The 17,288-nt window shown below is 34.7% G+C and overlaps 1 protein-coding gene across 1 annotated transcript in view; it reads left to right on the top strand.

Moving 5' to 3' along the window:
- MTAP (methylthioadenosine phosphorylase) overlaps positions 1-17,288 on the top strand; it is a 70,375-nt gene that overhangs the window by 49,461 nt on the left and 3,626 nt on the right. Inside the window, exons 5-6 of the mRNA XM_074207437.1 lie at positions 8,304-8,406; positions 15,802-16,041. Coding sequence (XP_074063538.1) covers positions 8,304-8,406; positions 15,802-16,041 — 343 coding nt within the window. The remainder of the gene's footprint in view (positions 1-8,303; positions 8,407-15,801; positions 16,042-17,288) is intronic.

Genomic DNA, 17,288 nt, shown 5'->3' with positions numbered 1-17,288 from the left:
CTCCTCATCTGTAAATTTCCTTTGCGTATCATTTGACCATTTGTCAATTGGGGAATGGCTTTTTGTTTTAAAAATATGACTGTTCTCTGTATATTTTAGAAATGAGTCCTTTGTCAGAAAAGAATAAAATTCTTGACAGAAATAATGAAAAAGACACAAAAGGGGGAGTTGTCTGAAGGGCCCCAGTTAGATGTAAAAAACTGGGAATTTACTCAAAAATTAAGAGAAGGAAAAAGCCGACTTTTTGATGAGAGAGCTGGGATTGAATATATTGAGATAGTAAAAATCATTGGAAAGCCAGGAGAAGGTACAAAGAGCGATTGGAGAGAATTCAATAGAGAATAGGATGGTACAGTGGAAATGATATTTGATTTGGGTTCTTCACTCTAGTACTTGGCTGTGACCTTGGGCTAGCAATGATGTTGGCTACACATAGCAAAAGAGAGGATATGTGCTATTTTGGAAAACTGTGTTGGACTAGATTATTATAAGCCATTCTTAGTGGCAGTGGGGGAATATGGTTTGGGTACTTCTGGACTTATTTGCAAATCTAAAATCAAATTCTCACAAAAACAACAATGATTCTGAATCTCTAGGAATTCAATTTATTACCTTTTTTATTTCTAAATTTTAGTTGTAACCACTAGAGGGGGATATTGTCATATTTTAAAATCTTTGCCTACTCTTGGTCCAGTTTTCTATCCACTGTACTTTCCCATGCCTTGTCGCTAAAAAATTTTTAAGGGGCGAGTGTAGTGGGTAACCTTAAACTTTACAGTCTGAACAGATTTATAAGAAGGCTTCTTGTAAATTCTAACATGAATATGACACTGTATTTCTGTGTGTGTGTGTGTGTGTGTGTGTGTGTGTGTGTGTGTGTGTGTGTGTGTGTGTGTGTGTTTGCAGTTAATTTACAGGAAATTATATGATCATTGGTTTTCACCATTGTCTTCGTGGAAAACCTGGGTTCAAATTCTGTGTCAGACAGATTTTGATTGTGTGATGATTGACAAGTCACTTAAATTTTCAGTGGTCTAGGCAATTTTATAAAACTATAAGTTGCAGAAAAGGTGCCAATTTGTGCAGTTTTTTTTTTTTTGCACTTGAAACTCTCAGTACTATTGAAATCAAGTTCCAGTCTTTATTTTTCCCCCTTCTCCTACCCAGGGAGCCATCCTTTATAACAGAATTTTTATTTTTATTTATTTATTTATTTTTGGTTTTTTAGGATTTTGCAAGGCAAATGGGGTTAAGTGACTTGCCCCAGGCCACATAGCTAGGTAATTATTAAGTGTCTGAGACTGGATTTGAACCCAGGTACTCCTGACTCCGAGGCCAGTGCTTTATCCATTAAGCCACCTAGCCGCCCCTATAACAGAATTTTTTAAAAAGAGCTGTTCAACAAAAATCAACTCATTTTTTGATATCCAATAATATATGCAATAGACTGCACCCATACCTACCCATCTCAGCAAAATAATGGAGAGGTATTTTGATCTCACTTCAAAAGCACACTAATCTCACTTCACCCTCAAGTTCTTTCTGAAGAAGATAGCCTTACAGATGAAGAATTGGGAATCTCAGATTCAAGATAGTCAGCGAACAATTATTAATCACCTATATACCAGGCACTATTCTCAGCACTGGGGAATATAGAGAAAAGTAAAATATTCAACCTGCTTTCAAGGTGCTCCCAGTCTAATTGAGGAAAACAACATTCATGTAAACAACTATGTACCAATAAACAGGAAACTATGTACTAATGAACAAGTAATAATTATTTTCACATTTTTTTCATTTTTGGCATTATGGTTATTTAGTATTCAGTTTAACCTTATTGTTATTGTTATTTTCATTATCGATGTTGAACATTTTGTTGTCTTTCTTGTCCTGGTATTATTAATGATAGATCATTTTAAAATTGAAATTCTACTTTTAAAATTCTGAGTCTTTTTTTGTTTTAACAGCAGCTAAGCTAATTTTCAGTCGGGGATTACCAAATAATCAAGAACAAAATCCAGTACAATTGTTTGGAACACTAGCATGTGTTTTTCATTTTATTAATTATTCCTCTGAATAATTCTCCCCTGGAATGAAGCTGTGCCTCTTGTTTTTACTTTCTGTTTTGTTTCCCATGGAAGTGAATCTGAATCTATTATCTTATTAATTTGACAGACTTTTAGCAATATGGAGAGATTAAGTAGCAGGTGAACTGAATGGCCCCCAAGATCTCTTCCAACATAGAGATTCTGAGACCATTTAGTCTACTCATACCTGGCCAGATATCTCCTCTACAGCAATTCATTCTTTTTGTGGGGGGGTTGCAAGGCAGATGGGGTTAAGTGGCTTGCCGAAGGCCACACAGTTAGCTAATTATTAAGTGTCTGAGGCTGGATTTGAACTCAGGTACTCCTGACTCCAGGGCCAGTGCTCTATCCACTGCACCACTTAGCTGCCCCCAGCAATTCATTCTTGCTTTAAATTCTGTCAGGTCTCAGACTCTCCACCAAAGAGCTTCAGCTTCTCCCAGATGTTGCAAAATGCCTTAGGTTGACATTTAATGAAATATCAAATCAAATTTGTTTTTATCCAGAAGGAGGGAAAAGCTGCTGCATTCTATGGCAGCCTATTCCATTTTTATCAGACAGAAACCAGTAAGCATATATTAAACATTAGGGATATAAAGAAGGGCCTATCATCACAGTTCATTGTCTAAACAACACACAAAGAACTATGGCTATATAAGATATATATAGATAGGGTAAATTGAAAGTGTTTTCAAAGGGATAAATTTGTTTAGCAAGGTTTTCCCTTTATTAATTGTGCATTTATCACTCTACATTTTCCATCCCTTTGGAGCCAGGCAGAACAGTCACTTGAAGGCCTCTTCCTAAGTCTTCTCTGCTTCCATTTAGATATCTCCAAGCCCTATGACTGATCTTTTTGTTGCACCTTCTGCAGTTAGTGCTTTTCCAAGATCCTATTTGGAGCAGTACCTTTCCATTTCAGCATTCTTTGTTCAGTACTGTAGTGTTTTCTCAAAGTTTGATTAAGTTAGTTACAGAAGAGGATTTTGCTTCTGGGAAATACCGTGAATGAGAAGAATTATTTCTTTTACTTTCAGTTCCTCTGACCCAGTCTCCTTTCCAAGTAATGGAGAGATTATTTTTTCTCCTTCTGGCAACTTAATTCTTACTTTTTCAGAGCTGTACATGGATTCTGAGTGACTTGCCTATCCCCCTCAACTCTCCCCTCCCCCCAGAGTTGAATCATAAGAGGCTTTAGGAGATTTTCTAGATAAAGATTAGGAGAGAAACATGTATAGTATGAGTGGGAGCATTGCTGTAGAGGAAAGTAGGAGAATGAGTGGAAAAACCTTTCTGAAACATTTCTTCATATTTTTCTGCTAACATTTCCTTAATGATCCCTAGCTCAATTCTACCTTTCTTCCCCTCTTCAACCTTTCTTTCCTCTTTTTCCCAGTTGTAATTTTTTCCTAACTTTGCTCCTTTGATTTTACGGATAGACTTTACAGTAGCACCTAAAAACCTACCCTACCTAAAGCCTAATCTAAGGAAGTATCTTTAGGAAATGGGAAAAAGAAGAAAGAAAACCAGAACAGAGGAGAAAACAATAAGGGGCATATAAAAAGGCCAAAGTAGCATTGACTGGAACTTGCCCATTAAATTTACTCAAAGAAATTTAGTGCATGGACCCTCAAGAATTTTGGAAAATACCTTTCTTCAGTTGACTGATGCTAAGCTTTTAGTAGATTGAGATCTGAATTTGTTTGGTTTGTGTATCGTCATAAAGTGCACTCAAACTAAAGAGTTGGCACATATAAAAATATTTCTGACATTTCCTGGTTTATTTGAAATCATATATAGTGTATATATAATTTTATAGTTTTATGAGGAACATATTTTTGCAGTAATATTTCTTTCTCTTTAGTAAAGAAGTATTTCTAGTTAACTTTTTAAAGTTTTTTTATATTTTTTTACATTGCCTACATTTCACAATATATTCTTCTATCATCCCATCCCAAATTAAAAAAAAAAAGGAATGTCAGTATGAGAGATCAGCAAAACTAATCAGTTTATCTAATGTTTGACATTATATGCCATTTTCCACATCCAGAATATCTTTTAACCTTCTCTTGTGAGACCCTACATGCATGGTATTTATAATTTCACATCATTTAGTTATGATTATTTAGTGGTCACTGCTCTTTCCATTTATATTGCTGTTTTCTTGATATTTCTGGTAAATATGGTTGTTAAAATAAATTTTTGTTTTGCTAAATTTGTGTGTGTAAGGAAAAATATATGGTAGAGATTGAGAATTATTTCATACTAATCTTCTTAACATAGATAGTTATCCTTCTTTGCCAGTGAGTTTGAATTATTTTTCTTTCTTGTCTTATCTTACTCTAGACATGTCTACTGTTTTGAGGCATATTATTTGTTAAGGGTATTTTGGTTTTCCTTATGGTTTTGTCATCTTCTAAATTCCTAAATTATGAACAAGTTGTATTTTGAAGGTTTCTTTTTAATTAAATCATTAATTCAGTCAAAACAACTTCATAAAAACTATTTTGGAAAGACCTTCATGAAATGTAAAAATGAGAAGAAACTCAGAACCAGAAGAAAAGGTACATTGCTGAATATGAATGATTTCATGAGGGAAAATGAAGGAGAATAAATGGACAGAAAATCCCAATTGGCATATTTGGAGAAGCTGAAGAATTAGGCCTAAAAATTATGCATAAAAAATTAATGTACTTATAGTCTATATGCTTGATGCTATTTTTTTAAAATAAATTTTTATTTCAACCTCCCACTCCCAAAGTTAACTCTTCCTTGTAAAGAGAAAGGCATTAAGAAATTTCCAATAAAATAATCGTATCTAACAGTTATGAATTGTCTTCCACTTTTCCTCAGTGAGGTTCATAATCTCTGGAACCTTCATTAGTTTTTCAGTACTCAAGAATCCAATTTCCTTTTAATTTCATTTTAATTAGTCATTGAAGACAATTGTTATCTTGTTTCTGCTTATTTTATTTTGCATTTTATAGTGCAAACTTTGTGGATTTTTTGTTTTATATTTATCTTTGCCTACTGTAACATAAAATTCCTAAACATTAAATAGTATCTTAATGACTGTCTTCCATTTCTGACTCTTAACAGTATTTTATTATTTTTGCCTATTTGAATAATATGAAGTAAAACCTCAAGAGTAATTTTACCCAGTAATCCAGGCAACTTTCTTGAAGCAAATAAAACATTGAGTAGAAATGCAAATGATACTTCTCTTAATATTATTGATTTGAAGTATGTTTTCATGTAGTCACTAAAAAGCTGCAATTCTTCTGAAAACTGAATACTTTGACCATATAACTAAGAGGACATGCTTTTGGTATTTCATATATTTGCATTAGTTCTTTATGTAATTTTATATATCATGTTTATCCTTATCCTACTGTTTCTTTGCTAGTTCTATAGTGATTTTAGTCTTTCAAAATCTTTTTATATATTCCCAATTGTCTCTTTTGCCTTATTTTATGTTCTTCTCTGTTTTTTTAAGAATTTTCCCTCAACCACAGTTGCAAAAAGTACCTGACCTTATTTTATTCCTTTTTCAGTATTTATTTCTAAAAAAGTTAAAATTTCTAATAAAATTTAGCATAAGAATGTAATACACACACACACACACACACACACACACACACACACACACACACACACACACACAGAGCTCCTTGGCTGCAAAAGTCATCATGTTATAAAGTTAAATTAGTTAGTCTCAGCACTGTAGTCCTCTTTTAGTGGTGATGATTAAATAGGGATATGGGCTATCCCTATTTGATTCCTTGGGAATAAGGAATTCCAGGAAAATAGTATAGCCCAACATACAATCTTAAGTTGATCAAGGTGGTTGGTTGATTCTTGTCCTTTGTTATTGAAAAAAGACCAAAATGATATCATGGTGTTTGAGACAAATTTCATTGTTTCCAACTGTGACTAATCAATCCAATAAGAGCTCAGAATGTTCTGTCACATTGTCGAACACAAATAGTCCATGTGTACACCTGGGGTGGGTACTCTAGACTTATGCATGCCAATTTTTTTTTTTTTTGAGCAGCTTCAATTCTACCTTCCTCATAGAATGTAGCACCCTTACTGATGAGGGCATCCCATTCTGCATTGTCCTGTGCCAGTGTCTCCCATACTGCACAATCAATTCCAAAGTTTTTAAGAAAGACAGTGCTACAATATCACTTCTTCTGATGTCCTTGTGAGTGCTTTCCCTGTGTGAGTTCTCCATAGATCAGTCTTTTTTTGGTAAGTGTACTTCTGACATTCTAACAATATGACCAGCCCAAGTTGCCCAGGGCACTGAGAAATTAAGTGACTCACCCATAGTTACCTGGGGAATCAGTATTAGGATTTGAACCCTAGCTCTGAGGCCAGCTCTTTTAATCATTACTTTGTGCTCCAATATAACATTGAAAAAATGGAATACTGGTGCTTAAAGGCAACTTAGAAAAGGTAAAATGGAAATTTGAAGAGATTCACAGAACCACAGGAAATTAAAAATTAGAAGGGATCATAGAAGACTATCTAGTCTAATCTGTGCCTGTACAGGAATATATTCTGTTACTTTCTCAATAGTATAATCCATTTATCCTAGTGTAACTAAGCCTAGGAGAGAATGGCTGGGTTTAATCTAAAGAAAAAGGTAGAAAATTTAATCATCACAAGAGAAAAAAGGAAAACAAATAAGAGCTTAGGTGTGAAGTATTTTCTTTTAGTAGAGAACTAATTGCTTATATAGTGCTTTATATCAGTTACTTCACTAAATCCTCATCACAGTACCTTGAAGTTCATTGCATAGGTAATAGGACTCCTTTGATAGATGAAGTAATTAAGATTTAGAGAGAGAAAGTGATTTAGTCTTTTCACATGGTTAATAAATAATGAAAAAGAATTTCAACCATTATCTTCTGACTCCATGTTTGGTATTCCTCCTTATGTTATGATGAAAAAAGTGTTAGAAAAGTAGGAACAAAAAAGGAAAAGGTGAATTAAATAGGGTATGTAGACAAGAAGAGAGAGAGATAAAAGAAATTTATCATGGAATAATTTTTTTTTACAAAGGGTTTTTAAAGCTATATTTTTATTTTTACAGGTAGAGGTAAGTATATAACCTTAGACACTTGTTCTGTGGAATCTGTGAAACAAGAGGCAAAATTAATGGGATTTTTTGTTTGTTTTTTTTTTTTTTGCAAGGCATTGGGATTAAGTGACTTGCCCAAAGTCACACAGCTAGGTAATTATTAAGTGTCTGAGGTCAGTTTTTGAACTCAGGTCCTCCTGACTTCAGGGCCGGTGCTCTATCCACTGTGCCACCTAGCTGCCCCCAAAATTAAGTTTTACAAAGGGGAAAAAAAATTATTTTTTTAATATCTTAAAATTAAGTACAGACCTCATTTTTCAGCCCTACCTGGGATTGTTTTGAGATTGTTGTAACTTTCCCTTTTAAATTAGCCTAAAACAACATAGGGCCTAGAACATTTTCTGGTTTGGATAGACATGCCAAAAGAAAGTTTTTATTTTTTAAATTTCAATTGCACTCTTGGTTTAAGCTTGTCACTCTTTGGTATGTGACTAAATGGCAATAATGCATTATTTCTGGTGGACAAATCTTCCTTTTGACTCTGGATCAGGAAAAACTATTCCTTTTAGAGCCCCACACCTTCAGTACAGAAAATTAAATATTTTACTTTGCAGGAACTATTTTAAACTCTATTTCTCCATAACCCGAGGGAGAGATCACATAGTTGTAGAAGTGTCCTGGCTCAGTCATGAGTACAAACATTCCTAGATCTCCAAAACATAAATAATGAGTGAACTTAGTTCTCATTACCTCTAGAGGAAAGAGATTTGTGATTCAAAAAAATCAGTTAAATCACACATCAAAGATGTTCCTCTAAAACGAGTCTTCTAGATCCAGATCAGAATATAGTTTTAGCTTCCTCTTTATTCACTGTGCCATTGAGCTTGGGGAGAGCAAACTGAAATCCACTTAAATTATGAAACAAATCTTACAGCTACTGGCATTAAACTGCATTTTTTTAAAAAAAACTACCAGTTCTATCTTATGAACTGTCTTAGAAGGCCAACAGGAAGACAGACTGTAAGAGGAAATGAAGAAACAGGGCCTATGTAATCTATAAACTTTGACACCTCAGTCACTGAATAATGAGATTTGACTATGTTTTGTTTTTCAATTTATTTTTACAGGACAACCAAAAGACCTCAAACCTTCCATGATGGAAGTCATGCTTGCTCTGGAGGAGTGTGTCACGTTCCAATGGCTGAGCCATTTTGCTCTAAAACCAGAGAGGTTAGTAGAGTACCAAAATACCAAATTCAAATTTGTGATGTACAGACTTCAGTGATGTAATAGAGGAAGAAGATATCTGTCACTTCACTGATTTTCAGATTTGATTTGGAAACTGTTGACTAGGCTTTTGTTCTCTTCACTCTTCCACAATGCATCTCCCCAAAGATATATCAAAGGAGTACATTTTTTTTTGATCATGGATATAAAAGTAGCTGTATTTTTCATGTGAAGACATCAGATCCCTGATTGACTAACACCTCAGAATGCATCCAAATTTATATCTTTTCTACATGTTTCTGTAATGGTGTCATCTTTATATTCTTTAGCAGAATAGGACCCTGTAGACATGTTTTTAAAGATTTTGTGATAATGACTTCACAAATTTAATTTTAATTCATTCCTAATAGTGAGGGACTTTAACATTGGGAAAATTCCTAAAGAATCAAATAATAGGTTGTCTTAACTCTGAGAATAACTCTTCTGCCTCTACTAGCTTCCCAGGGACTGAAAAGGGCAATTAATAAGGCCAAAAAAAAATGACAACTTTTTCTACTGGTTTCATGGATTGTTGGAGGTAAATGTAGCCATACAACTTTGAAAAATTGCCTTAATTGAATCTCACTTAACAAAAATAACTTGATTAAAGATAACTTTAAAAATTCTTGCTTTAGGGAAAGCTGCAATACCCAAGAGCTTGCAGCCAAGACATTACATATGTAATTCCATATCCTAGAGGAAGTCAGACTTAGATCTGAAGAAAATAAAGTAACAAACCTAAAAGTAATTTAAGAAGCTCTGTCCCCTCCTTTGCTATTTTTCACGAGCTTCCTCTCTTCATATTATAGAACTTTATATCATTTGCTTCCTGATTTGTCTCCTTTGATAAGGCTCTTCTCCAGTCCATCCTCTTACTTGCCAAAGTGATTTTCCTGACATTGTTCTGTCCCTTCCCATCCCCTTTCCTGTCAATAGGTGTCCCTATTGATCCACTAGGTAATGCTAGGATCAAATGCAAAATCCTTTGTGCTGTTCAAGACATGTTCTTTTCTTGTCTTTTCATTTTTCTTAGTCATTTCTTCATCCTCTATAGTCCAAGTGTACTATTGTGGGCTCTGACCAATAAGTCCATATCCTCACTATACCTTTACACTGACTATTTACTCTTCTATGCCTTGATTATATCCTATTTTTACTTCTACTCTTACAAAGCCTGGTTAAATTGAGCTCAGTGCATAGATTGAGCACCAGGCCTGAAGACAGGAAGACTCATCTTCCTGAGTCCACATCTGACCTTAGGTACTAGCTGTGTGACTTAAAAGCATTTAACCATGTTTGCCTCAGTTTTCTCCTCTGTAAAATGAGCAAGAGAAGGAGAAAACTAACCATTCTATTCTCTTTGCCAAGAAAATGTCAAAAAGGGTCACATAGAGTCAGATATGACTGAAAACCTAAACAATAAAAATCGCATCCTGCAGCAGGCCTTTTCTGCTTCTATTTTTGCAGCTGCTATTGCATTTCCTCTAAGGCTAATTTTCATGAACTCTGTATAGAATGTAAGTTCTTTATGGGAGTAGATTGGTTTTATTTGCTTTTTTCTTTTTATCTCCAATATTTATTAGAGTGCCTGGCAAGTTGCAATTGCCAGATAAGTGATTTGTTGATTGATTGATTGATACACAGTTTTTTCCTTCATATTAACTGGAGGGTGTTGCATTTTCATATTTTAAATAAATAGATTCAAAACCTATGGAAACTAGGAGATTTCTGAACAGGCTTAAAAAAATCTGTCCCTAAAAAAAATTCTGTCCCTTTGATTTTTTTTTTAAGCTTGCACACATATGAGAGTTTCAAAGGTGATCTTTAAAAGTGGTCTTTGGAAGCAAATGCCTTACTAATCATACCAACTTCAAACTATCATTAGTTAATATCTCAAGACAAAGGTGAGGCTTAGAATAATGGTCAGTGTTAATGACAATGAATACAAATCTATATTTCAAATAATACAGATATATATTTTTTATTTTTGACCATCTTGTCAGATCTGATTAAATTGACATTGTTTCATTTACTCTCATTAATAATATATTCAGTTTATAATCTCTTTAAAGCCTCTTGTCCATTTTGCTAGGATTAGTTTAATTAAAACTAAATATGTGAATCCACTACACTGGGCATCTACAAACTAATACCTCACAATATGTTGAATGCAGATGTGCTTATGTACTCTGCCAATACCCCTCCACATTCTGGCACTCCTCTTCCATCAGGATACTAGTTGTATTATACATGATATTAAGAAGGGTACCAATATCAATTGACTTCTAGGTGGTACAGGGAATCAAAGGGCTGGGTATGGAATTGGAAAGCTGAAGTTGAAATCTGGCTTCAGACCCTTACTAGCTACATAACCTTGGGCAAATCATTTACTCTCTGTTTGCTTTAGTTTCCTCAATTATAAAATAAAAGTAATAATAGCACCTACTTCCCAGAGTTTTTGCAAGTATCAAATGGAATAATGTCATGAAACATTTTGCACAGATCCTGGTATTTAGTAGATGCTATATAAATGCTAGTTCTCATTATTATTAATATTATCATTATTGTTGTTATCATTTTCAACATTATTATTTTAATTCATTCCTAATCAATTGAGGGGCTTTAACATTAGGAAAATTCCTGAAGAATCAAATAATAGGTATTATTATTATTATTAATTCATATATAAAAAAGAACTTCTGATATTTTTTCACTGCAGTTCAAGGGATCATTCTAGAATTGTTTTTTAGACCACTGCTTTAAAGTATATAAATATTTCAAGATCTTGCACCCACAGTTCTATCCATACATTCAGGAATTCCAGTCTGCCTGCCTTGTTTTCTTAGGCTATATTGAATATAATAAATTTCCTTTCAGAATTGGAGTATGAAAAGTAGAATTAGGAGAAGGGGAGAGGGTTTTCCAAAATTTATGTCTTTACTGTATTAGTGTAGCTGTTACAGACAAAGCACTACGTTTCTAAATTACTTTAAGGAACATATTGGGGACTAGTGATCGTAGCATGCATACATTAATATATGCCCTACTTTCTATGTACATATCTGTGTGTGTGTGTGTGTGTGTGTGTGTGTGTGTGTGTGTATACACAAAGTTTTGCCACCATAGACCTTGGCATTGTCAGTAGTATTAAGGTTCAACATCAAGAATTGTGTTCTATTCCTTCCCAAGAGCCCTGTCCGGAACTCACATTGTTCAACTTTGATCCCTTGACCCTTGCTTTTCTACCAGGGCTTAAACCAGTTTGGATGAGTAGATGTGGCTCACAGACCTAGTTCCAACTAATGTCTAAGATAACCCCAGCCTGATTATTGTGCCCGGTATAAAGGGGAAGCAGTACTCTCTTGATTCATTGAGGCTAAGGAATCTGTCAAACTGAGACTTGATCCACAGCAGTGTCACAGAAAATGGAGTGAGGTGAAAAGAAGAGATTTGGGAGGACTTTCAGCATCATGGATTTGGAGGATGCTGAGTTTCCAGGATTCAGGTTATAGAGTTTTCTTGACTGCAGTTTTTTTGTGAATCAGTTGGAGGCTTCATTGCTTCCTTCAGTCTTGTCCACACAAGCACAGCTCTAATCTTAGGACTTTATTGAATCTTGCTTTACCAAGCAAGAGTAGAATAGGAACTGAAAAATATTCAGCCTGGGCAGGGTGCACAAGTCAGAGTGTGGGGTACAATTCTGAGCATACATAGGGTGCCTTAAATACTGGCTTTTAAAGAGCCAGAGTAACTCCATGGTCAGTAAAATTACCAAACCCAACTACTGCAAATTGATTTTAAAAAAAGTTTTGGGTGGAAATGACATTTAAAATAGGTTATTATCATCTTCTTTGCTGCTATATCTTAAGAACAACAGGACCTTTCCATCTGATTTGTAGCCAAATCAGATGTTCTATGTGTTGTTGTTTCCTCCATTAGAATATAAGCTTCTTGAGAGCAGGGTCTATCTGACTTTTTTTACTTGTATCTCTAGTTCCTTGCACATAGTATTTTTAATAAATGTTTTATTCATTTATTCATATGTGTGCACATGTATTATGCACATATCAGGTATGTGTATACATATTCACATACATACATGTGCAAGCTTCTGTGTGAATGAAAATTTGATTATCTTTGTCTACAGACTGATCTCATGAGACAACAGAAGACTGCACATGAAGCTTGAAACTCAGTAGACTGAGTCATTTGTACTGCTTTATGAGCAGAAATGAAAATGGCAACTGTTCAATCTCTTTGGTTTAGCTTTTGATCAGTCCAGCTATTGTTTTTTCAGATCACACTATCTAACCATAAGTTTCCATAATAGTTCTGTTTTGGGTCCTGTTCTTTCTCCCTCTAACCTACTTCACTTGTCAATTTTCATCAGCTAGTAAGGGTCTAAAGATGGAATTGAACTTGAGCTTTCCAATTCCATACCCAGCCCTTTGATTCCCTGTACCACCTAGAAGTCAATTGATATTGGTACCCTTCTTAATATCATGTATAATACAACTAATATCCTGAAGGAAGAGGGAAGAATATGGAGGGCAGGTGTATAAGGACATCAGCTTTTAGTATATTGTGAGGTATTAGAGTTTATGGATGCCCAACTGATGATTCTCATATCTTCTTATTTTATCCAGTCTTTCTGTTGACCTCTAATCTTGCATCTCCAACTGCTTTTCAGACATGTCAACCTGGATGTCTGGTGGATAACTTAAACTCAATATGTATAAAACAATATGCATAACACTCCCCCCCCCATCTTTCCTATTACTATAGAGACCAATTAACTCTTCCTAATCCTTCAAACTTATAACCTGTGTCTCTTCTACTTTTTGGTTTTATACCAGCAGGTATGAGAAATGGATAAAACTTCATTTCTCCACTGGTGATAATTGATTTTTATTTTAGATTTTCAAAACAGTAGAATTGAAAATATATTAGACTTCATGACTGTCACAGACCTAAGTTTTCTTGAACTGAAGAATCTTTTGTATTTCATGATCAGATTTTTCATTTGAATTTTGGTAGGAGCTGTTTAAGATCTCATCTTACTAGGGCTGTTGTGTAAATTTTTCCTACTACTGTAATGATAGTTTTTTCCTTCTTTCCCTCCTCTTATTAATAGGTATCCTCTAAAAGAGGGTACTCTTTAATGTGATTTAAAGATACTTTACTGAGTCCTTAGGATTCCTCTTTCTTTTCCACTCCTTTATTTCCAAATGAAAATGTGGTCAAACTTTGACTACAAATGGCACACCATTGGAGCTGGAAGTAGATTAAAATGTATTTAGAAAATGTTTAACAAAATAAACATACAATTCAATGTACATAATGTTAATTTGTGGTTTTCTAAGTATGTAGCCTAGAGGGATGTTTCCATTTGAGTTTGCTAACATAGAAAAGGATACTTACTAGCAGTGTGTCCCTGGGCAATCTGAGGAAACAGATTCAATTGTACTGCTTTATGAACAGAAATGAAAGTGGCAACTGTTCAATCTCTTTGGTTTAGCTTTTGATCAGTCAGCTGTTCTTTCTTCCAGATCACACTATCTAACCATAAGTGTCCATATTGGTTCTGTCCTGGGTTCTATTCTTTATTCCTCTATACTACTTCACTTGGCAATTTTCATCAGCTAGTAAGGGTCTGAAGCTTGTATTTGAGGAAACTCTGTTTTCTCAACTATGATAGGGATAATAATAAGAGCACCTACCTTCCAAGATTCGTGAGAAGACCAAATGAGATAGGACAGTGCCTGGCACATAATAATAGGCACTTGATAAATGCTGGTTTCAATACTTACAAGCCCTTTTGTGAAGTAAGAATCATAAGCGAAATCGTCAAATATTCAGATACATAGTTGTAGTTTTCAAATTCTGATTCTGGCTATTTAATCCAGATATTATGTACTGGGGTAAATCAGTCATGTATCCATTGACAGTTTAGTATTATAGATCTTGAACTAGAAAGAACTGGGACTTTAGAAGTCATCTAGTCCAATCCTTATTTAATTTTCCAACTACTTACAAAGATAGTTTTCAACATTCATTTTTTTGTAAGGTTTTGAATTACACATTTTCTCCTTTCCTATCCTTTCCCCTCAACAGCAAGTCGAATTAACAGGTTATAATGTATAACTGTTAAACATATTTCCAGGGTAATCATTTTGTCAAAGAAGAATCAGAACAAAAGGGAAAAAAAACATGAAAGAGGGAAAAATATAAAACAAAACAAATTTTTGAAATGGAAAATAATATGTTTTAGCTTACATTGAGACATTTCTGAATATGCATGTTATTTTCCATCACAAGTCTTGAAGAATTATCTTTGATCATTGTGCTGTTGAGAAGAGCAAGTCCATCATAGTTGATCATCTCACAGTGCTGCTGTTAATGTGTACAATGTTCTTCTGGTTCTTCTCACTTCACTTAGCATCAGTTCATGAAAGTCTTTCCAGGATTTTCTGTAGTCCATCTATTCATGATTTCTGACAGAAAAATAGCACTCCATCACATTCTTATATCACAATTTGTTTAGTCATTCTGCAGTTGACGGGCATTTCTTCAATTTCTAATTCTTTGCCACTATGAAAAAAAGAGCTACTATATGCTTGTATATGTAGATTCTCCCCCCTCCCCCCATTCTTATGATTTCTTTGGGATACAGATCTAGGAGTGGTTCAATTGCTTCATTTTTTTTTAAAGATTTTTGCAAGGCAGTGAGGTTAAGTGGCTTGCCTAAGGCCACACAGCTAATTATTAAGTGTCTGAGCCCTGATTTGAACTCAGGTACTCCTGACTCCAGGGCTGGTACTGTATCCACTAGTCACCCCTCAGTTGCTTCATTTTAAAGGAAAGGAAAGTCTGATCCATAGGTTAAGCAAATTGCTCAAGATCTGACAAAACCAGAATTTGTTCTTGATTCCAAATCATTACCCCTTTGGCTACAACATGATGCTTTAATTACAAATTCGTCATACTGAAATTCAATATGCTGTGGCCAAGCTCTCCCTTATCCCTCCTACTCTCCTTCACCCGTTCTCTTTTTCTTCTAGATCTGTAGTTCCTGTTTTTAAGTATAAGAATCTTTTTTTAATATCAAAAAAAATTCAGTTTCTACACATGAAATTTTCAAACACTAGAAATTACAGAATAACAATAACACTTGGTGCACAAGTGGATTTGAAAGATCTTATGACCATTAATTCCAACCTCTACTGACCAAAAGTAGACAAGATTAAGAGTCACTGACCTAGAAAACTGACACTTTGTCTTTTAGCTGTACCTTTAAGAAACCTAGAGATATTTTTGATGTATATAAAGTATCTATTGGGGGGGGTTGTTTGTTAATAGGTTCTCATAGAGATTGCTAAGAAACTTGGACTCAAGTGTCACTCAAAGGGAACAATGGTAACTGTGGAAGGACCCCGTTTTAGTTCTCGGGCAGAAAGCTTGATGTTCCGTGTTTGGGGAGGAGATCTTATCAACATGACCACAGTACCAGAGGTGGTGCTAGCTAGAGAAGCTGGAATTTGCTATGCAGCCATTGCTATGGCAACAGATTATGACTGCTGGAAAGAACATGAGGAGGCGGTAAGTAGAATCCCTTTCCTTACAGAAGTGCTTTCTTAGGTGAAAAATTTCAATATAGCTAAATTCATTTAAAGAAACTTTTGTATGCTCCTTAGGACTGGTTTTTATGTTTACACAGTTCCTTGTATCTCACAATATCTTGAAGTCATCATTTGGAAAAATGGAAATGAAATGAGGCTAGTTTTTTTGGTGTTTGCAGAAGCACATATTATGGAAAAATTTATTTTTAACTTTTAGGGGAAACTTCTTTTGGCAGATTTGGCATTTCTAAATGATCAGTTATATCCCAAAGCTGTTTACATTTCCAGAATCTCAGAACAATTTCGGCAATGTACTTTATTATTGGAAATGGGAACAATTCTGATTTTATTGTAAAATTTCCTTGAATTAGCTTTATATTCATTTTCCTTCTTTCCTTTTCAATCCCCACTCCAAAGAGGGGGCTTAAATACTATTTGCTTTTTAAGAAGATATCATTCGTGGGCTAGATAATTCACAGTGCTTGGCTTAATTCCCTCATAGTTTTCATTGACCCTTTAATGGAAAATTTCAAATCTGAATGTTCTTCACTAATAAACCATTAAACCATTGATTTCAGAAGTGGGAAAGTATTAAGGTGAAACTGAAAGAATACTGGTCTAAAAATCAGACAACCTAGTTTTTAGAACTGGCTCTGTCATTCTGTGACCCTGAGCTGATTTGATTTTACCTTTCTCTGTAAAATACTGGGGTTGAGATGATCTCTAAAGTACCTTTTATTTTTTTAAAGTCACGTGATAGTAGAATAGGACAACCAATCTTTTCTTTGCTGCTTCTGATATTTGATGTTTGCTTTGTGGGGTGGCTAGGTGGCGTAGTGGATAAAGCACCGGCCTTGGAGTCAGGAGTACCTGGGTTCAAATCTGACCTCAGACACTTAATAATTACCTAGCTGTGTGGCCTTGGGCAAGCCACTTAACCCCATTTGCCTTGCAAAAAAAAAAAAACTAAAAAAAAGATGTTTGCTTTGGGGAAATAATCAGCCATGTGTAGTACTTTGCAATTCACAAAAACCCTATGGGGTATATAGTATTATTACCCCCATTTTATAAGTTAGAGGTTAAGTTACTTGCTCATGGTCAAATAACTAATAAGTATGTAGCATAGTGGTTGGAGTGCTGAGCCAGGAGTCAGGAAGACTCATCTTCCTGAGTTCACATCTGGTCTTAGACACTGTTTGATCCTTCACAAGTCATTTAACCCTGTCA

This window comes from Macrotis lagotis, chromosome X (assembly GCF_037893015.1).
Source record: "Macrotis lagotis isolate mMagLag1 chromosome X, bilby.v1.9.chrom.fasta, whole genome shotgun sequence".
Lineage (NCBI taxonomy): Eukaryota > Metazoa > Chordata > Mammalia > Peramelemorphia > Peramelidae > Macrotis > Macrotis lagotis.
This window is presented reverse-complemented; position numbering and strand designations above follow the sequence as displayed.